General features: G+C 34.8%; 1 protein-coding gene across 3 annotated transcripts in view; it reads left to right on the forward strand.

Moving 5' to 3' along the window:
• LOC139977167 (uncharacterized) overlaps positions 1-22,854 on the forward strand; it is a 187,079-nt gene that overhangs the window by 26,374 nt on the left and 137,851 nt on the right. For 2 of the 3 annotated variants that reach the window (XM_071986380.1, XM_071986381.1), the window contains exons 8-19: positions 720-796; positions 1,520-1,581; positions 3,217-3,277; positions 4,916-5,239; positions 5,459-5,682; positions 8,841-8,981; positions 10,284-10,436; positions 13,442-13,591; positions 16,159-16,269; positions 17,973-18,231; positions 19,436-19,500; positions 19,944-20,001. In XM_071986380.1, coding sequence (XP_071842481.1) covers positions 720-796; positions 1,520-1,581; positions 3,217-3,277; positions 4,916-5,239; positions 5,459-5,682; positions 8,841-8,981; positions 10,284-10,436; positions 13,442-13,591; positions 16,159-16,269; positions 17,973-18,231; positions 19,436-19,500; positions 19,944-20,001 — 1,685 coding nt within the window. Of the gene's footprint in view, positions 1-719; positions 797-1,519; positions 1,582-3,216; positions 3,278-4,915; positions 5,240-5,458; positions 5,683-8,840; positions 8,982-10,283; positions 10,437-13,441; positions 13,592-16,158; positions 16,270-17,972; positions 18,232-19,435; positions 19,501-19,943; positions 20,002-21,374; positions 21,422-21,868; positions 21,927-22,854 lie in introns of all 3 variants that reach the window. The other variant, XM_071986379.1, reaches the window with a different exon arrangement.

The raw sequence follows: 22,854 nt of genomic DNA on the forward strand, positions 1-22,854 counted from the left end.
TTACCTAGTCATAATTTACTCTACCCCTTGCTCACCTGTCTTCCCACAAGCTTAGCTCATTCTCATTTGGTGAACTGGTAACCTTTTTATTTCTGTACCCTCCCCCCCCCCCCCCATGACCAGTAATATTGGGCAAAGTCCATACTTTTCATCCTTCCACCCATAGTGCCTAAGAAGTGTTATTGTGGACAAAGCATAATTTTTCTTTTTGATCTGCTTATTATAAAGTATGAAGTATCATTATATATATATTTTTTGTCTTAAAAAATTTCCAGTTAAAAGGTCTACTCTTAAAAAGTGAGTTCTCAACTGCTCTCACTATCAGGAGAGCTCAGATATCTTGGTTCCCCAGTTCCAAAACTGAATTCCTTGTAACAAGCCTACTCAATAGTTATAATAGTATCTGTGAAATGTACAATAGGTTAATAGGTACACCCTACTTAACATGAGATCAAAGGTCATTTGAGGTCACCAATATGAAAATCTTGTGTAAATAGGTGATTCCAAGAGTTGGTCTCAATTCTCCTTTTACAAAATACAATACTTATCATAGTATATAATTGTAGAAAACTAAGCATTTCCCTGAAAATTAAGGGCCTATGCCCTGTACGTAATTCTTTCTATGTTAATTTATCTAACAATTGTATTTATTTCTTTTTCTTAATAAAAATCAGCAAAGTGGGAGATATTTTATCGTACATTTTCTTTTTTTTTCTCAGTTTACTATTACCAAGTCCACCGGTGGCTGTGAAAGATGAAAAAGATCTGAATAACTTACAATCCCGAAACATTTCAGGTAACATACATTCTATTTCATGAATAACAAGAGCTTGGTAATTAGATGTAACAGATATTCCTCTGTATGTGATACAATAACTTAGCCTCACATTTTAAGCTGTTTTATTCTAGTCCTGCTTCTGCATAGTGGTAAGAAATGTAGCTCTGTCCAGCATGTTGAAAAAACGTAACTTAAGGCTTTTAGCCCGCAAAATGGTACTAATTGTATCAACAGTTAAGCGAGATAGATTATGATAATAGCTTGGACAAGCTGAAATCAGAAAACTTTATTTCATACAGAACTAGACATATTAACAGTGATAGCAATCATCACCAGGAAGTGTGAAGACTGCAATTCAAGAAGGTGTTACATTTTGTGTGTGTGTGTATGAGTGTAGAGCAGTAAAGTAGATTGGACATGATCAGCTGAGTTAAATAAATTACTATAGTGAAATGGATTATGCACAGTTAAATAACTGCATTAGTGCTCTATTTGTTCAGGAGGGAGGAAATGTTTTAGATTATGTTAGTGCAAAACGTTGTGGTATTCACTAAGTTGATCGTGATGCAATTTATATGATAAGAATTAGTACCTGTAACTATAATATAACCTGTAACTTTGAAATATTTTTTTATCCTCAAAACAGAGAAATGTGGCAACGTATACAAAAATGTGTTCAATAAAATATTCCATGTGAGAGTGGCTGAGGGTCTTATTGTTATCTATTTATACTCATTTCAGTTGAATGGATCATTGGAGCAAACTTAATTCACACATTAAATGTGACAACTGGAGAATGGACGGTGAGATGCATTATTTTTTTTGGTTGTTGAAATTATTGTCATTCCTTTCAGATTGTGTTCTGATATTCCTTTGCTTAACCAGCAAAAACTCCTCTTTGAGTTTAGCTCTATTCTTGATTCTTTCGTCAAGGCAAAAGGAACCTATGACGTGGTGATGGCGTGTATGTACATGTATCGGCCTCAGAAGTGGTGACATGGGAAAATAAATTTATGTCACTAGTAGTCAACCAATAGTGGACAATAGTCATCCGTTGTCCTGACAAGGGGTTGAAATAAAGGGTGTCCTCGGATGTAGCTAATTTATTAGAAAACAAGTGTGTAAACACAATAACTCACCAAGCGTGTGGTCCACAAACTTCAAACTCTGTATGTTGATAAACGTTACAAAGCTCTTGGCTGCTTTAGTTTATTTGCAATGTCAAATTTTATTTGAGTTTACCTTTGGACAAAATATGGAAACATTGTAAACAAACTTACTGGACATCAATAGCATTGATAAATGTCATACTTGAGTGTTAGGTGCTCCATAAAGCAGCTTTGGTAGAGGTCAAAGGTCAACTGTGGTCAACAAGAGGCAAAATCTGTTGATGTAAACAAGCAGACTCAATTACTCTGGCTGACGAATCACATAGTTGGTATGTGGGTGCCCCTCAGTAAGTTCTTGGTTGCTTGAGTTATTTGGAAATTTCAATTGTGGTCAGTAGATGTCAAATTTCAAATTATTGTCATTTTGATAACTCTAGAAGTCAAAGGATAGCTTTGACTAACTTTACACATGGTATGTGGCTCAACCATATTGAGTACTCAAATGTCACTCATGGTGACAATATTAGCTCCCAAAGTAAAACTTGGATGAACTTCACACTTGGTATGTGGATCCAGCCTATTAAGTATAAAAACGTCTGTGCACAGAAGTCAGTAAATGTTCTGATACACTGTAAATGTGGCAAGGAATATCTAAGCCTCTTGGCTTTCTGGTTATTCCCTAACAAATTATAAAAAAGTATATATGATTCTGTTGGGTGTGTGTTTGTGAGAGATATGTCTGCTAAAACATATAAACCACCGTGGTATATCAAGCATTGCATGCAGATTTCTGTGGGAAAGCAGTTGGCTGTTTTCATTATTGTGGTGGTCAGAGGTCATCTGAATCCTATATAGTGTTTTTTTTTTTTTGTGTCAGTGAATCTCATACTTGGTACAGTAGGTAGGTGCCCCCTCTTGAATATTATCCTTGTAGTAGTTTTGGCAGGGATCATATGTCATTTTAATGTCAGCAATTGTCAAAATTTATTCTAAAGCTAAACAGGAAAATATCTCTTATTATATAAAACATCTGACTTTTTAGCCAATATCAGATAGCTGTTTGGTCTGGATTTTGGATCATTGTGTTGTATATTGTAAGTTCTTTTAGTGATAAGTGATTATCAAAGTATTTTGATGTATTGGCAAATAGAGCTTGAAATTTGTGATATCCTAGTTTTGATATAAGTTTATTGAGTTGACCTACATCAGCAACCTCATTAAATAAACAAAAAATATGACAAGGCATCATGATGTAGTTTCATTCAGGTTTTTATGATTTTCCACCATATGTATTTTTGTCTTTTCTTGTCTGATGAAATCTTCATTTAGATGGAATTTAGATTACCGGGAAGGATGTCAGCAAAATCATCATCACTGAAACCAATCTCTGGTGAGTTTCTGGTATTGATAGGAACAATCATTTTAAAACTTAAAATGTTTATTTAACAAGAATTACCAGTATTTGCAATAAGATTCACAGTGGTAGCTAATGATGAACTACTACAATCAGCATGTAGTAACTAGTGTTAACATCAGGTTAAAGAAACAAATACTAAAATAATGGTGTCAGTATGGCTGCATGGTATCAAGGACACAGAGGAACAACCACCCATTAATGTTTAATTAACAAGGATTTCTTTGTTATTGTCAAAGCAATCCGTGTAACTCTAGAATAAATGTTGAAGTACATACAATAGTCTGTAATCACAGTTGAAGCAGGCATACATATTTAATTCTTCACTCATTATTTGGATATCTGTTGATGAGTAATGATACTTCATCCTCAGTATTGTAATTGACGTTCTTTGCACCGATGGTCCTACAAGCCCTTTCCTTTCATTACATTTTACTAACTGCACAATAATATATTTGTGTGGGGAGCAAACTTATAGAGGCTGACCTTAAAGTAAAGTTAGTACAGGATCAATCAACTTTTGAAAACATTATAACAATACTAGTCTTTTGAGACTGTTTTCTTTTATCCAAAAAGTGTTATTTTCTTTTACCTCAGATAATTGGATCCTATTTGTGTTCTCCTAGTTTTAAGAAACCAAAGCTTTATTTTGACAACAAACTTTAGTACATTGAGAAATTCAAATTATACTGTGCAAAATAATTATAAATCCTTGGTTAGTAGGACTTGAATGTCATCATAGCATAACAAAAGGCATACCAGTCTTTGCAGTAAGATTCACAGTGGTAGCTAATGATGAACTACTACAATCAGCATGTAGTAACTAGTGTTAACATCAGGTTAAAGAAAAAATACTGAAATAATGGTGTCGGTATGACTGCATGGTATCAATGACACAGTGGAACAACCACCCATGGAGCATGGGAAAGGGTAAACCACCAAAAGGGTTTGCTCTGAAGAAAACAACTATCCACATCATTGTCTTAACTTCCTTACATGCATGATGTAGTTAACTTTAATACTGTTAGTCATTCCTAAGAAAGTGGGAGGGTGTGCTTATACTCTCATGTCAACTTTGCCATTTCATAGTTATGTTCCAAATAATGAGGTTTTGTCACAGTAGTGCTGAGTATTACATTTTCAAGTTTGTTAGCATTATGTAAAGAATAGATTGTTATACTTGTAAAAATCTTGCTTTGAACAACATCAGCAACAAATATCAATCCTCTGTGAGTAATTTTAATTTGAGTATTTGTTAATAATTATGTGTAATAGTAATAGCTTGCAGACCTTTGTGTTGAGTTATTTAAGTGACAACAATATAAACTGATTAATGCAGAGAGATGAAAGTTAAATTAATATCAGATTGTAATATAAAAAGTAGCAATTGTATAACTAAAGGAAGTAATAACTTTTAAAAAATAAGCAAATATGAGATATTAGCTTTTCCTCACAACTTTAGTTTAGCAGAAGGAATCAATGCATGTGTACTCATATATACTACAACTACTAGCAAAGAAGAAGACCATTAAGGAGACCACTCTTAACTGAAAACAATATTGTGAAATACTTCTGCTGAATGTCCCTGAACTTCTCTGATTATTTATATTGTAGACAACTTACCTCCCAATCCACTGCAAATGGAGCTTTGGATCAACAAGGATGGAGGAGTGCTAGAGATTCCAGATACCGGTGTCAGCTTAGAAATACCTCCTGGTGCTCTGGAGAAGGATCAGTTAATCCAGATGAGAATTATTCCATATAATTTCCAGGGTGATTCTGATCTTTCATTCAGTAGTAATTCATCAGTTGTGGTTGAGCTCCTGCCTAGTCACCTGAAGCTACTGAAACCAGTAAAACTGACATTGCCTCACTGCTTGGTTCTCAAGAAAGGATGTGAATGGAAAGCAAAAATATATAGCAGCCATCATGAAGAAGGTATATTTAAATGCATGTGTATTGCTTTTAAATTGATTCCACCTATACAAATAGGTTGTATTTAGTTATGATAGAACAGTCTCTTACAGTGTTCAGTCATTGCATTTGATAGACTAATTCCTGCATAATACAATCTATCTGTCATATAAATGCAACCTGTTAAAACGTATTATGATTAATAAATATAAAATACATTTCTGTTTTATCTGGATTATTTAGGCACCCAGCCTCTGTGGAGACCACAACCAGACACACCTTATGTACTAACTGAGCGAAATTGTGTGATCAAATTAAAAAATTTCAGCTGGGAGAAATTTGACATCGGCGATGAAATAGTTGAAGGCAAACGTATCGTGTTATATGCTGCTAAAGATCTGTCATCCTCTGAAAGCATAACACATATTCATGTTGGCTATTACTGGGAACTTCCAGGGGGTGAAAAGGTGAGGATCTTCACTTGTTGATATTGGTTGCCATTTGGATTCCTGGGAGATAAAATGGTGGGGTTGTGTTGATATTTGCTATAATTTACATTTATCAAGAACTCAAGATGTGATTTTGGTTACGATGTTGAAGGCTCAGTAACCTTTGTAATCGTGCTGGATTGGGTGGGTGTGTTTGTGTATGAGACAGCTAGCTTGTAAGTTACATGATATCTCAATAATCACAAGTTGAATTAATGTAATACTCAGTAGGTAGATGCCTTATGATGTGGTGTAGATGTTCCCTATTGTTTGTGATTTGCATATCATGCATTTTAAACAGTGGATGTGGCATAAAAATCTTAAAATGTCAATTTCTCTTCCACTGTATGTAACTACATAGTAAGAGCATGTTCTTTGCAACAACATTGTTTACCTCATTTTTATTTATAGTTGGGGGGGGGGGGTTAATGGAAAATTGTCAAAAACAACTGAAAACACGATATCTCAACAACCTCAAGATGAATCTTTTTGATAATTGGTAGATGCCCATGGTGTGTAAATATGACCTATTGTTCTTTATTCTCATCTCATTAATATTAATGAGTGGGCAGGCTTAACATAAAATTTGATTCATACTGGTCTGTTGGTACATAAAAACCACATTTTCATGAGGTCTCCAACTTTGTCATTAATATTCATCAAATTGCAAGGAATGGCTTTCAAACACAAGACAAAAACCAAATTCCATGGTTTTAAATATTCCATGGTTTTAGTCTGTACGATATTAGGTTTGCTACACTACATGCATACTATCAACCTGTTTTTTTTGTGTGTGTGTGGATATCATGAATATAATCAGTGAACAAAAAACTCTTAAGAAGGTATCTCTGAAATAGTATGTCTAATTAGCTTTATACATGTACTTGGATAATATGATGTCAGTATATAGATCATACTTTACATGCTTATTAGATCATCAAATTTGACTTCATTAATATAATGCATGTATCTGTTTTTGGTTACTTGCCTTAGGCTGGCAAGTAATCTATGCAGTCACGTTTGGATGTATCCGTGTGTGTGTATGTAATGCCCTGGCTTGTAAACACGATATCTTAAGATAGGTAACCTCTGCAGTTCTTATATGTAGCATGTGGCTTCCCCATGATTTGTGCCAGAATGGTATTGTTTTGGGTGGAGGTCAAAGGTTATTTGGGGTCAACAGAAGGTACAATGTGAAATCTTAAAAATGCTGTATCTCCATAACCTGACCATCAAAGGAGCTCACATATGCACGGTAGAATAGCATTATGTAGTGTAAAGACTTCACAAAATTTGGTGTAGGTAAGAGTTCATTTAAGGTTACCATGGCTCAAAACTTTGAAATCCTTGTGAGCACCATATTTCCAGATAAGAATTTTCTTGGCTCTCATATTTGCGTGTGGGTTTCCTGTAATGACTGCAAGAAGTTTCATGTTTTTGGTGGAGGTAAAAGGTCATTTGGTTTCATCAAAGGTTACACTCTGTAAAGCCTTATAACACAAAACTCGTAAACATGATATCCCAAGATAGGTTAGATGTCATAGCTAATATTTGGCATGTGTCTTTCTTATAGTGAGTACAAGAACCCTATTAGAGGGTAAAGGTCATTTAGGGTCAGCAAAGGTCCAAATATCAAACTATTAAAATGCTTTATCTTGAGAACTAAACCTTCAAAAGAGAATATATATGCATGGTAGATTATCCAAATGATAAGTAAAATTCCTCCACCATGTTGTATAGGCAAAAGCTCATTGAAGGTTTGCAGAAGTCAAACCCTCAGAAATTCCTTAAGGTCAGGTCTCAGGGAAGATGTGAACGTTATGCTGATTTGACTTCCCCATATGTAGTAGAACCTCCTTGCTGTTTTAGGAGGTCAAAGGTACGTGCAGTATGAACTTCAGCCAGGGTTAGCTTGCAACTTGCCCTTGTGCTGCATATGTAATGTATTTAAAAGGCAGTTTAATGGCTGGGAGGGTTTCCCTCTGGTTATACTAAGTCACTAAATAGACTTTGTCAACATGATAACTGATTCCTGATACATTTCTTTATATGTTGCAGCATTAGTCAATAGATAATCCTTTTCATTTTGGTGTGCAAAAGTTCATGAATATTTACATGTATGGCTTACCACCCTATGAATATGTTTAGGCAACAGAACCAACAAACGTTTTCGTCTTCTGTTTTTGGAGCTCACACACTTTACCGTGTGTGAGGTTATGAAGTTCCATATGTTGTCAAACTTGTAAATATATTTCAGCAACTTTGCTTCTTACTCTCTCTGTGTTTTTGTGAACATCTTTTGTGGCATCAAACTTTTCCATTTTGCTCATAAGAGATCATGAAGTGATGAAACAATATAGTTTTTAAAAAGTTATGGTAAGTTTTCCGCAAATAAATTTATAAATAGTATTTGCACACGAAATTAGTTTATTTCTGTATCAATTGGGTTATTGCCAGCCTTCTGTTGAGCTCAGTTAAAGTGATATGGTTAGTGTATCCTCCACCCCTTCCCCCCTTTTCCTTACGTGGCATGTGTCGTATGACATGATACGTCACTACTTTGTTCCAACTAACTGTTGACTGATATTATCTCCAAAGTGGAGGTTACTACTTCTATTAAGGGGTTCTGTACTAAAGCAAGTGTGATGTCATGTGACCAAGTCAATGGGCTGTTAGTGTGTTATTTTATCGCCTACTGTTAACTCATTGGAAAAGGTCCATTGACTTTCTGTGTAATGGTAAGAGATCGTTGCCTCAATGTTTCTGTAGGACGAATCAAGAATGATCTCAACAAGATTTGTGTTTGTGGTTAGATAGTAGATACTTTGTTAATATATACATATGTGAGAAAGTGAAAAGACTGCCGAATCAAGCAGTAATACTACTCCAAATGCACCATCCAGCCGAACACTCAGTTATTTCAGGTAGTGTCTGGAGGTGGGCGAGTTATAAAAGCGGTGGCACCTACACTTAGGGTGCCAAATTCAGGATCATTCATTGAGACACACTTATCCAAATGATCAATTTGGTGTGAACTACTGCGCCTATGTGCTGGTTCACATATTGATATCTGTAGCATCTTGTCAGCTGTTTCTTCTACATCATTCTTGCTTGTTTTCTCCCTTCTCTGTGTAAAGATTGTCAGCATAAATGAAGTCTCTGTGTTGGTGAAACAGTCTGCAGTATTTTTTAGAAAAGGACAATTACCCCTGAAATGTCTTTTTGACAAAATAGAGCCATCAGCTTGGACCTGTGGCTCTGAAGAAGAAAACTCAAAGGTAAGGTGGATTCTAATCATACAAATGTTAAATATTGTGTCAATAATATCCATGAAGGGAAACTATTAAACTTAACATAATTTAAACAGTTAAATGAGGAATATCGTGAGTGTGTGAACTGCTCTTAACATTAGAAAAAGTGCAAAATGTAATTTAAAAATAAGTAATGTTACATCATCTTTACATCTTACCAAAATAGTACTGTTTGTTTGCAAAATGCCATTTCTATCTGGCAGAAGATGTGTATCAAGCAATATTGCTTTTCATGGTTTGAAAGATACGTTGGGGTCAAAACCCACAAATCTTGAAAAGCGTGATGTTGCAGATAGACTCTTCTGACTGTGAGGTATTTAATGGTTTTTAAGAGCCAAAGATCAGCAGAGCTCAAAATGTAACAACCATGAACACCTGATATATCAAAAAACAACTAATTCTACAAAGTTAAGAAATTAACAATGAATTGGTGTTATGGTACTATGCAACAAATCTAAACTTTCCAGGGTAGGTCAAAGGTTATCTCAGGTGAACAGATCTCAAACCTAAAACCTTTATAACTGCAATATCTCAAGAAAAGGAATCTTGAAAAATGTCATACCACGTATGCAGTTTAAGCACAGCTGTGAGAACAACTTCCTTACATTTTAGTGGAAGTCAAATGCCCTTTTAAGAAATAAAGAAGTTTTGAAAGTTTGTATTTGCATTGCAGATTGCTTTGATGATGTTTGACAGGTCTGCAGGTAGCTAAAATAGGTGCCGAAAGCTGCAGTAATATGTGTAAATATTTAAACCTGCTAAGATTGCTGAATGCAGTTTGTGTGCATAGTAGAAGCTTTATCCTTCAGGAAATTCCATTAATTCTTTCAGAACAACAATTTGGAGGTTCCTTTGCTAGTACAGTTAGTCACAAACATGTCAACCACTTTACAAGGGACAAAAGTGGCATCAATTATCTGTTGGGTTCAGTGCATACATTCCCAAGAAGTGGCAAGATATTATCTGCAACTGCAGATCTGACATACAGTACAATGTCGAAAGGATTTTGAACAGTTTCTTCAGATATATCTTAATAATGTAAACTGTGTACAATTCCCTTCCAACTCGTCTGCTTGAATATTGGATTTTAGTTTTCCTACGATGGTCAGTATATATCCACTGGGAGGATTTGTGATTCTTGTTAGTACTAATTGCCCTTGAAACATCCTACCATTAGGTTGGTGTATCAAGCACTGTATCATAGGATAACGGTCATTCTTGTGAGTTATTAAACGAAAATGTTAAAAACTGTCACCATTCTCATTTCAGGAAATATCTTTCATAAGGGTTGCCACTTCCAAGGGAGGTTTCTGCACATTTGTGTTAAATATCAGGGAACGTAAACAGGAGAGTCACAAATGTACGTGTTACTTCAAGGCTGGGCAGGGATCAGAGCTTGTGGAATTACTCTTTATTCTAAAGGTATAAAATGTTTGGAATATTTTACAGTAACTTTTAAGTTGATTGTAACATTCCTGGCCAAATGTTTCTACTCATTTCATATCTTGTACCTTGATTTCCCGAAGGAAGTAGTTACTAGATTGGTATTGAATATGTAATTTGCCTGTAAGATGGAAGCGAGATCCATTTGATGAAGGTGGTAGATTATCAGTTAACAAATCTGTTAAAATACCATTAAATTACTGAATGCAAATATGAAAGAGAAACTCTGTGTTGAAATTAACATAAATTTACAGTCGTGTCATAGTTAACATTATTGTCATTAAGATGTGGTTAAATAAAAAACTTGATGGTGAGATAAAGGGACTGAAACCAGAAGGAACAACATAAATGATGATGATAAATGTTTGAATTACAGGAAGGGTGAATTTAGTGAACAAACTGCCAGGAAAAACAAACTGCTTTAACTTTGCAATGAGAGGAATGTAATGAATAGCATGTATAATGTACTGGTAACTTTGTATTTAGAGTGAGAACTGAGCGGAATCTAAAACATTGAAACAATTAGATGAAGTTTTGTAATTTTCAAAGATGGAATATAAAGGTCATAAAGGTCTTACACAGTTATGATGATCATAAAGAGACATAAAAATATATGAAAATGTTGAGTTTCATACTGTTAACTTGAAACTGTGTCCTTTTTGTTCCTTGCTAGTGACCATATTGAATCTATGTGATGGACTTGGGTCTTTGGTATGCTGTCATATGATATATTCTCCTCATTGCTGAACACGTCAATTGTTTTTCATGTGACTTGAGTCAGACTCGACTCACATTCTTGTGGACTTTTCGATGTGACTTGACAACAAATGGACAATGACTTGATATGACTTGAATTGCTTGTACAATGACTTGTGACTTGACTTGAATTTAATGGAATTTTTCAATGGAAATTATTAGAGTAGACACTACGAATTTGTTATAAAAATTGGGAGCAAATACTCTGCCCAATTGAAACAAATAATCAGTGTATTTTGTTCTTACACGTACATGGTACTTACAAAAGGAAGACACATGTTGTGTATTGCAGAAGCGGCTAAAAATTGAGTATTCTGAACTGTTTTCTTGGCATATCCTAACTTGCTGGATTCTGGTGTAGACTATGAATTTAGTATGGTATTTTTCTTCTTCAGAAAACTTGGCATTTAAACACCAGCATTTCGTCTAGGAAACCTTGACTACACCAAGTTATGTTGAGAAGGAATATTTTGCAGCTGATGATATTGCATCATTAATATTGTAAAATTACAATGTTCGATATGTCTTAAGCAGGACATGTTTTTATGATTCATCGTCTGGTTCCTCAAATGAGCTATATTATAAACTGTCAGCGTACATATCAATGAGTATTTTGGGGAGGGGGATAGGGTGGGGCATGTAATATGCAGGCTGATTAAGCATCATGCTAATACGAGGAATGAGAAATATAGTTGCTGAGTTTATTCAATACTGGGTTGATTGTTATAAGTGGTGATAAAAATATGTTGGTACATAGGCAGCAGTCAATCACATATGCTTCTGAGGGTGGGGGCTTAAAAATCAATGGAAATCGACCTCACGAACCCTAACACTTACAGTCAAAATATTACAAGAAATCCCTAGGTTACATATACATGTGACCTACATGTACAGTCCCCTAAAACAGTACCCTAAAATAGACACAGTTTTGTGTTTTTTACCTACAGTTTCTCCTCTACTTATACCCCCTCCTTATGACAATACAACTTGCGGCCCAGCCCCTATAACAAACATGTTCCCCACTGGCTGTATACTAATTAGCAGCTTTATTCAGGTAAGATATTATATATATATATATATATATATATATATATATATATTCGGTTATCGGTTATCTACCAACCTGTTGCAAATCACTTCAATCTCCAAAATCATTCAATTGAGAATTTGCGTGTTATTGCCATTGACCAGAACGATTCTTGGACAGATAAATCTGGGAAAGCGAAAGAAAATTTCTGGGAACTAAACCTGAGGACCACGGCACCATTCGGTTTAAACATCAGAAACGATTTGCCGTCCCAGATAAACCAAAACAATTCCTTTACAATTACGACGGAATTGGATTAAAATAATCCGACGCGGATTAAAATAATCCGAATTTCTAAAACTTCTGCTCAATTCAGCAGAAATCAGTAAGTCGCTTTTCCTTTACAACCATGCCGACATCTTCTCTATAAAACAGTTTCAATTCCTGCTACTCCTTGTCACTTTCGGTGATCATTCACTGAAGAAGAGCTAGTTTTGCTTGAAAGCTCTGCAAAAACCAAACATTGGCTGTTTTACTTCCAATCACTTACCTAATTCAATTATTGTATCTCACTCGAGATCCAGCCTTTCTCTAAATGCAGCATAGTTGTTTAACAGTTTTTCCGTTATTCCTATATATATATATATATATATATATATATATATATATATACATACATACATACATACATACATACATATATATATATATATATATATATATATATATATATATACATACCGCATACCAGCATCACTTCTCAAAAAGAACCTGTGTGGCCCTTACGGTTCCATTGATGTGTTGTAACGCCTATACCTATAGCATGACTATAAGTTGCATTAATATTTGACTTGTTACTTGAATTGAACTGAGAAACATTAACTTGTGACTTAATTTGACTTGCGATAAAGCCAAATGACTTGTAATAGAACTAGACCTGATGAAATCAATTGTACGGGGTGACTTGACTTGAATTAAGAAGCATTGACTTGTGACTTGATTTGACTTGTAATGAAGTCAATGACCTGGGATAGACCTGACCTGATGAAATCAACTTTACCTGTGACTTCAATCCAGAAGATTGACTGGTGTATTTATGTGACCAAAATATGACTTGGTTGCAACACTGGATCAAAAAATTTAAAATTAAAAGTCCATGTTAACATATTTTATTTATATTTTTCTTGTTTTCTGATGTTAGGATGGAGAGGAAGAATCTGCAGCTAGCAGCTCTAATAAAGTAGTTGATGCAGGACTATCTCAGTCACAGAAGAAGACTGGTGTTGAAAGTCTAACTGTCAAACAACCCCTAGAAAACATTGATCCAGAAGTCAGAACAGAAAGTCTCAGGGTAATTATTTACATTTGCAAGATTCTGTTGTCCTGGAAACAGTCTTTTTAGAGCATATAACACAAATTGGTGCTTTACAGTTTGTCCATACAGTCTGGCCATGACAGCACACTTACTTTGAGGTTCAAGCTTTATGGTTTGCTTTCATATATTTCATCATGATTTATTTCTACTAAAATGCTTGCCATCTAGTACTGATGCTGTTTTATGATAACTGATATTAATGAAGTATGTTCTTGCTGCAGTTAGTTACATTTACTAGACTGAATGGTTTCAATAGTGACTGCAGTAACTTAAAAAGATTTTTGACAGAGCATACGACCAAGCCCTAATGAAACCGTGCCATGTTACGTGAATGAGCTTAACAAATTAGGGTATGTCATTAAATGCTGACTGTGCGCCTCATGCTAACAATTTGTATTGTTCACAGCTAACACACATGTTTGCAACTGGAGAAGCATGCAAGCGGCACAATGTTGGTTCACAAGTCAACTTTTGGAGATTTCATACAATAAATTATGCTAAATACTGAGCACAACTTTCCACAGTTTCAACCACTGTCTAATTGTGCATAGAGTCTTGGGTGCAGCATCAGTTTCTTTGAGAGTGCACAATTTTCTGTGAGTGTGCAAACTGGGTAGCAGCATACAATTTGTACTGACAAGTTTTGGGGGTTCAGGTGTGTGATTAAATTTCTTTCTCTCAAAAAGTGTTTATGTTGATCAAATAGTCCCAATAAACTTAATTGATGTTATCACGTTCATTGGATCCTTTGTTTCCTCAGAGACTTAATTTGTTGGAAATGCACAATGCAAATGATTGACTATGCATATCCTCCCCACCCCCAACCCCAAAGCTTCCTTTCCCCCATGCACACCTGCATTCCAAGCTAAAATCCCATGTACTGCCTTAAATCAATATTTAATTTGTTATTCTGGTAATGGCATTGTCCTGTCCTACAACACAAGTTCTTTTGTACCCTTTCACACTCTTACCAATAAAAATAAATTTTCTTGAGCTTTGAATTGCATCTAGCAATTCAACATGGGAGAAAGAATGGGCTTAATTTATGGCTACTGACTTAGCTTGTATGCAAGTAAGCAAGTCTCTCATTGGCATTCACCTTGAACTTATTTTCAAAGTGTGTTATTGTACTCTGAAAAGTGTACACTGCACATGTATTTGGTCTCCTACTGTCTAATTATACCATCTTGTACTAGAGCAAAAATGAAATATATATTTTACTAACATGGTAAGTGGATTTCTGTAGCAACTCTGTATTATATCCTGCATCAAAGATTCAGTTATTTGCTGCATTTAGGACATTTCTGCACTGTCTTGATATACAATAGGCTTTGTGATTAATGTATGCTATGTCAGGGCAGCACCCCTTCCATCATAAAATCCTTCCTTTGCCTTTGCGCTTCCCATAAAGGTTAAGCCCTCTATCACAATCAGTTGGGAGAAATTATGATTTTTGGTTAAGATGCCAAAGGCTCAGTAACATTTGCAATTGTGCTGGTGCGTATGTGACGGCTAGGTGTGTGTCTGGTTATGTTTGCTTGTGTGCGTGCATTGTTCTGTTTTCTACAACTGTCCTACACCTAACACTTCTAGATAATAGCATTTGTTCTCTATTGATTTAACATATATTTTTGGTGGCTAAACTTGCTTAACAATCTTGCTGGAAAATTCCTTCCTCCTCAGGACAAAGTCACATCCTAGCATTTTTGATGACGAGGATATGTGATGATATTTTGTAATTCATCTGTAGACAGCATAGTGAATGATGTCATTATGATAATTGAGCTGTTAATGTTTTTCTTTTGCCTTATAGTACTTAAATAATTTATACACAGAGTTGCCTGGGAAAATTATGAATACAGAGAACACATCACAAAGGTACCACATTTCCAGGATAAATTAACAAGATTATATATTGCAATGTATAAGGCTTTTGCAAAAAAATCTGAAAAAGAAGTGAGGTTAGCCAGTCGAAATAGATTGCATTCTCTCAACCATATCTCAAGATCTCCAATAGATAAAGAAAAATTTCAAATTACCACCTACTTATAAGGATTTATATTAAATGTTAACAGTTAGTGATACAAAATAATGTTCACACTAAGTATGGGAATACCTGTGTCACAAAAATATTTAACATTCACTGAAACTCAAGAGCTTTGATTCACACAAAAGCCTGCCTGTCTTTGTAAGCTAGACTTCAGTTGCGACCATTACACTCTTGCAGGTAAAAAAAAAATCAGTGCAAGCATCATCAAGGTGATTGTGATTTCATTATTAATAAAAAACTGTTTAATTAATGACATTATGTTTGCCATTCTATTAAGAAATCACGCCCAGGATCAGCTGATTTATGTGTAATGAATTTATACAGTAATACAATATTATGCTGTAAAATTCCCTTACATTGCATAACGACTACGTACTCAGTAACATACTCTACAAAAATAATGTTCCATCAACCAGCTAAACATTTGCCCTAGACATGAATCATATCAGCTTTATGGTTCTCAACTATCTCCTCTTCCATTTCTTTCTCACAGGATCCTTCTTTGCCATCTCATCAAGCAATTGGAGGAGAGGCTGAAGGGAACCCAGCAGGAGCTGAAGCAATGACAAAAGATAGCGAAGAAGTAACAATTGAAACTTTGCAGGTAAGTATTAGTGAGTGAGAACTTCCAAGTGTGATTCATGACTTTTGACCAGTATCTCTCTAAATCTGCGATTTCTGACCGATAGAGACTGGTTCCTAAATTGAAAGAGTCCTGACTGATAACTTGCTTTTTTCACTACGTGATTACAGACCGACATTTAGACATTACTGAAAGTTATAATTGCTAAATTCCGTTTGCGTGTTGTTCCCAAGTTAACAATAAAAACATCCCACACATCAAAAAGTATACATATATAGTTGCCCTATATGCTTCCTATTGTTTTAAGAAGTAGTATCATAGCATATTAATTAAAAGGTGAGGCATATTGTAAAAAATATTAACATGGCCACGTACATGTTTTTTATCTTTCATACTTGGCATGTTTGTATTATTCGTAAGTGTTTATGTGTTTGTGTTTAATATTAAATTGTTGAAATGAAATCAATTATGCAAATGATAGACGGGATTTTATGTTACTTTTTATCTCAATACTTGAAATATTGTGATGCTTACTGGCAACATGTTTCTGTGCTTCTGCTACCAGATTGGAAAACTCTTTTGAAAGTTTATCAGTAGATAGTAAGTGAAGTTGTTTGAAAAAGCTGTTCATTTTTGTAGCCAAAAATCATTTCAGAAACCAATTTTGAGGCATTTTGCCATATTTTGATGCCTGAAAATCTCACATAAGATTACACCAAAATGTCAACCACAGTCTTGCAGTACCTACCTTGCATGGTTACTGATCTTAGCATAGTATTGAATGTGTAAAGAGGGACGTTGTGCATCTGACGTATTATCAATAACCACGTGTAGTGCTGCAGGAGCCACTGACATACTTATCTGAACAATAATGTTACAGACTGAGATAACAGGTATTGGTAGCTTGTAAGTGTCTGATATAAATCGTACCTGGCATTAAATGCTTGATTTTACCATGGAACTGCAACGGTCTAGACAGCTGGGATTGTACTCTTGAAAAAAGAGAATGCTGCTTTAGTTTGTTGTCCCACAAAACATATAACACAATAATGGAATCATAGAAGTTTTAGAGTTTTGCGAGGAACTTTGTACGGTTTGTTGGGATTGACTTTAATGATATAATGGCTTCCCAATTTTGTCCCCACATGAATCTGCGGTATTTGTAATTAATTTTGCAACATATGCTCTGTGTGGAAAACATCTGTCAACCAAGATGCATTAAATAACTTCCACCTGAAATACCTGTCTTAAATGATGCTCTAACTCTAAACAAACATATACTACAAGCACACCGGTAGTATTGAGATTCTGCAACAGTTTCTGCATTTTTACAGATTTCTGTGTCAACCCTTTTTCTGAGTTTTCCACTCTTTCTCCAGTAAACACCTACGTGACAAATGTGCGGCAACTCTGTCTATTCTGTGTCTATTTGTGTCAAAGTCACGCTGTTCACACAAAATTGCTGCTGTGTACATGGATAATGATAGCTTTAGTCAAGCATATTAATGAATGAGTGGGGCAGAATTAAACCATTACATTAACCCCTTAACCTGTCAAGTACACAACTCACATTATTTAAAAGTATTTGATATGAGCATTTGCCTCATTAGTATTCTAGTTTTTGACCGTCTACTGAGGTTCTTATATGGATTAGCTCAATTTCAATTGGCATAGTGAAATAGCATCAGAACGATGAAACATTTTTGGTTTCTGGTTATTTCAAGGACTTGTCAGGAAATTTGTTCAAAGAATGGCGAGATGTGGGAAGAAATCTGAAGCTTGCTGAGACAGAGCTTGACAACATAGAGGCAGATAACAGAAGAAAGGGACAAAAGCAAGTGGTTTACCACATGTTGCTATTATGGAAACGGAAACATGGGATGGAAGCAACAAACAAAACACTGAGAGACGCTCTAAAAGCAGCCAAGCGAAAGCACCTGTCCGATTATCTTCTCAATAGGGAACAATGTGGAACGACTTTAGGTAAGTCAAAGACAACAAACATGAGATCAGTAAGAAAGATTATGTATTTCTTGGTTTGTATTTACACTATACAGATGTACATTCCATAGCCAAATACAATATGAAAAGGATATTAACATAGAAATAACAATTAACATTACTTATTAAAACTTACTTGCTGCAATAAACTTATGTATGTCTAGATGCAATTTTCCATGGAAGTATAAGAAGTAAAGCAATCGTCAGATTGTCATTTAGCAAGCAGCTGTAAAGAACATTAGGTTGTAAAGGAGCCTTATGATTACTTCTTATAACACGATGTTACAACTGTATGAAAACATATCAAATCCATATGCAGGTTATTCCCCTTGAAAGGAGCATTATTATGATTCAGCCTACAACCTGTGTTATGTCATGCATAACTTTAATTTTCTGACTATGTTATATAACGTTGATATGTTTGAAACAAAATGAATATCAATTTAGTTCTCCTTATACATGACTTTCGATAACAATGCATTGAAAGAGGTCTGAGATTATCATGTTAATTGCAACAACAATCATGTAAACATTTATATGCAAATGAGATATTTGGCAGTATTCTGAGATATTCATTTGGTCTCACTATTTTTATACAGTTATGTGTCCATCTTTGAAGGGTGTCTCACAAGCTACTACTTAAAAAAAAGTAACTATCAATAGGGACATCCCTACAGTAAAAATGAAATCTATAAAGAATATGCCGTAAATGTCGGTCAGCTTACAAATTTTCAAACCGTTTTACATACACTAATGTGTAACCACAGTTGAAGCAGGCATACATAGTTAGTTGTTCACTCACGACAGGAGTTCTGCTGATATATGAAGGGTTTTTCATCCTCAGTATTGTTATAGACATTCTTTGCCCCGATGGTCCTATGATCTCTGTCCTTTCATTAAATGTTACTAACTGCACAATAATAAATCTTTGTCCTTATTGACCAGCCTTGGAACAAACTTTGGAGGCTGGCCTTAAAGTATATCTACTGAAGGATCATTCAACTTTAGAAAAAGTTAGGACAAAACTAGTCTTTTGAGACTGTTTTGTTGTTGGGCTGGTTGATGATGTTTTATATATTGCATGTATGATGAAAGATTGGTTCAGTTGATAAAATAATGTCTTCCATGACCTTTTTTGTGGTTAACTCACATGAGTGTTTATGTCATTTATCTTCATCAAAAAAAGACAAAACAAATAAAACAGTGGAACAACAAGAAGACAAAAGCAGCGATATTTCAAGCAAAGGAAAGGTAAGTTAAAACTCATGACTCACTTATGAAATGTTCTACAATGTAATAAGACCTGTAGGGAATTTATGGATTGTCCAGATCAATAAATATAATTATACATATCAAATTATCTTCTTAAGTGACATCACACATAAGAAGTGGAACTTGTAGGTACATCTTTTCAATAATATCTTATACAATTTAGGTGGTATTTTTCTCATAAAAGCAGGGGTGCTGTAGGATGACATTGTGCCTACAAACTGCAAGTGATTGTCATATCTAACTCTGGCATTATATTTACCCAATTTTGATATTTGTATAACTGGTGAAGTTTAATTATTATTATTAGGCTTGTATGTGACATGTACATATGACTATACAGAGTGGTAAGTTGCTCAACTTATTAAAACTCCTTTAAGCATTAACTCAAATAAAATTTGTAATTGGATGTTGTTGTTCTTCAGAGTAAGATCGAGTCTTCAGGAACAGTTCATGAAGAACAGGGATCTATGATTGGAACAGGTTAGTGCTGAATATTCATGATTAAAACAATAGATAGAACATCAACAAGCAAACTGAATTTCAACAGCTGTTGGACTGTTGTTCTTCAAGACATTCATAAAGACCACATCATGTTTGAATTGAGCTCTAGGGAGACTAACTGACCATTCTGTGGCATCACTTCTATCCAAAAAGTGTTATTTCCTTTTACTTCAGATTATTGGTGATTTCCTATGAAATCCTATTTGTGTTCTGCTAGTATTAAGAACCCAAGGCTTAATTCTGAGAATTTCTTCTGACAATCTTGTATGGGGAGCTGGGTCTATTTCGATTCTCATCCTACTGAGGTACTGTTGAGCAGTTGGAATCATATTGATACTTCTTGCATTATTGTAACAACAAACTTTAATACATTGAGAGAATGTCAAATTATACTGTGCAAAAAATTATAAATCCTTAGTTAATAGGACTTGAATGCCATCATAGCATAACTATATGCTTACCAGTCTTTGTAGTAAGATTCACAGTGGTAGCTAGTGATGAGCTACTACAATCAGCATGCAGTAACTATTCTTAACATCAGGTTCAAGAAACAAATACTGAAATAATAGTGTCAGTATTGCTGCATGGTATCAAGGACACAGTGGAACAACCACTCATGGAGCATGGGAAAGGGTTAAACCGCCAACAACAGTTTACTCTGATGAAAAATAAAAATCTACATCATTGTGTTAAGGCTTCCTAACATGCATGATGTAGTTTACTTACTGTTAGTCATTCGTAAGAAAGTTGGAGGGTGTGTCTTTATTCTCATGTAAACTTTGCCATTTCATAGTTATTTCCATATAATGATGTCTGTAACAGTAGTGCTAAGTATTACATTTTCAAGTTTGTTAGTTATATGTAAAGAATTGTATGTTATACTTGTAACAATCTTGCTTTGAACAACATCAGCCTCAGTTGAAGCAGGCATACACATTTAGTTCTTCACTCGCGGCTGGAGTTCTGTTGATAAGCGGAGGTTCTTTATGCTCAGTGTTGTTACTAACGTTCTTTGCCCTGATGGTCCTACAAGCCCTTTCCTTTCATTACATGTTACTAACTGCGCAGTAATATATTTGTGTCTTTATTGACCAGCCTTGGAGAAAACTATGAAGGCTGGCCTTAAAGTAAACTTACTACAGGATCAATCAACTTTTGAAAACTTTATGACAATACTAGTCTTTTGAGACTGTTTCTTTGTTGGGCTGGTTCATGATGTTTCATACATTGCATATATGATGAAGATTGATACAGTTGATGATATAATGTCTTCCATAACTTTTTTGTGGTTACTTCACATAAATGTTTATATCATTTTTCTTCATCAACAAATGACGAAACAAATAAAACAGTGGAACAACAAGAAGACGAAATCAACGATGTTCCAAGCAAAGGAAATGTAAGTTAAGAATCATGACCCACTTTTGAAATGTTCTACAATGTGAAAAGACCTGTTGGGAATTTATGGTTTGTCCAGATCAATAAATATAATTATACATATCAAATTATCTTCTTAAGTGACATCATACATAAGAAGTGGAACTTGTAGATTCATCCTACAGTCATATCTTATACATGTTAGTTATAAGTGGTATTTTTCTCATAAAATCAGGGGTGCTGTAGGATGACAAAGGCCTACAAACTGCAAGTGATTGTCATATCTAACTCTGGCATTATATTAACCCAATTTTGATATTTGTATAACTGGTGAAGTTTAATTATTATTATTAGGCTTGTATGTGACATGTACATATGACTATACAGAGTGGTAAGTTGCTCAACTTATTAAAACTCCTTTAAGCATTAACTCAAATAAAATTTGTAATTGGATGTTGTTGTTCTTCAGAGTAAGATCAAGGCTTCAGGAACAGTTCATGAAGAACAGGGATCTATGATTGGAACAGGTTAGTGCTAAATATTCATGATTAAATCAATGGATAGAACATCAACAAGCAAACTGAAGTTCAACAGCTGTTGAACTGTTGTTCTCCAAGACATCCATAAAGACCACATCATGTTTGAATTGAGCTCTAGGGAGACTAACTAACCATTCTGTGGCATCACTTCTATCCAAAAAGTGTTATTTCCTTTTACCTCAGATTATTGGTGATTTCCTATGAAATCCTATTTGTGTTCTGCTAGTATTAAGAACCCAAGGCTTAATTCTGAGAATTTCTTCTGACAATCTTGTATGGGGAGCTGGGTCTATTTCGATTCTCATCCTACTGAGGTACTGTTGAGCAGTTGGAATCATATTGATACTTCTTGCATTATTGTAACAACAAACTTTAATACATTGAGAGAATGTCAAATTATACTGTGCAAAAGAATTATAAATCCTTAGTTAATAGGACTTGAATGCCATCATAGCATAACTATATGCTTACCAGTCTTTGTAGTAAGATTCACAGTGGTAGCTAGTGATGAACTACTACAATCAGCATGCAGTAACTAGTGTTAACATCAGGTTCAAGAAACAAATACTGAAACGATGGTGTCAGTATGGCTGCATGGTATCAAGGACACACCGCCAACAACAGTTTACTCTGATGAAAAATAAAAATCTACATCATTGTGTTAAGGCTTCCTAACATGCATGATGTAGTTTACTTACTGTTAGTCATTCGTAATAAAGTAGAAGGGTGTGTCTTTATTCTCATGTCAACTTTGCCATTGCATAGTTATTTCCCATATAATGACGTTTGTAACAGTAGTGCTAAGTATCACATTTTCAAGTTTGTAATATGTAAAGAATTGTATGTGATACTTGTAACAATCTTGCTTTGAACAACATCAGCAACAAATGTCAATCCTCTGAGTAATTTTAATTTG

This window comes from Apostichopus japonicus, chromosome 12 (genome assembly GCF_037975245.1).
Source record: "Apostichopus japonicus isolate 1M-3 chromosome 12, ASM3797524v1, whole genome shotgun sequence".
NCBI classification, from domain to species: Eukaryota; Metazoa; Echinodermata; class Holothuroidea; order Aspidochirotida; family Stichopodidae; genus Apostichopus; species Apostichopus japonicus.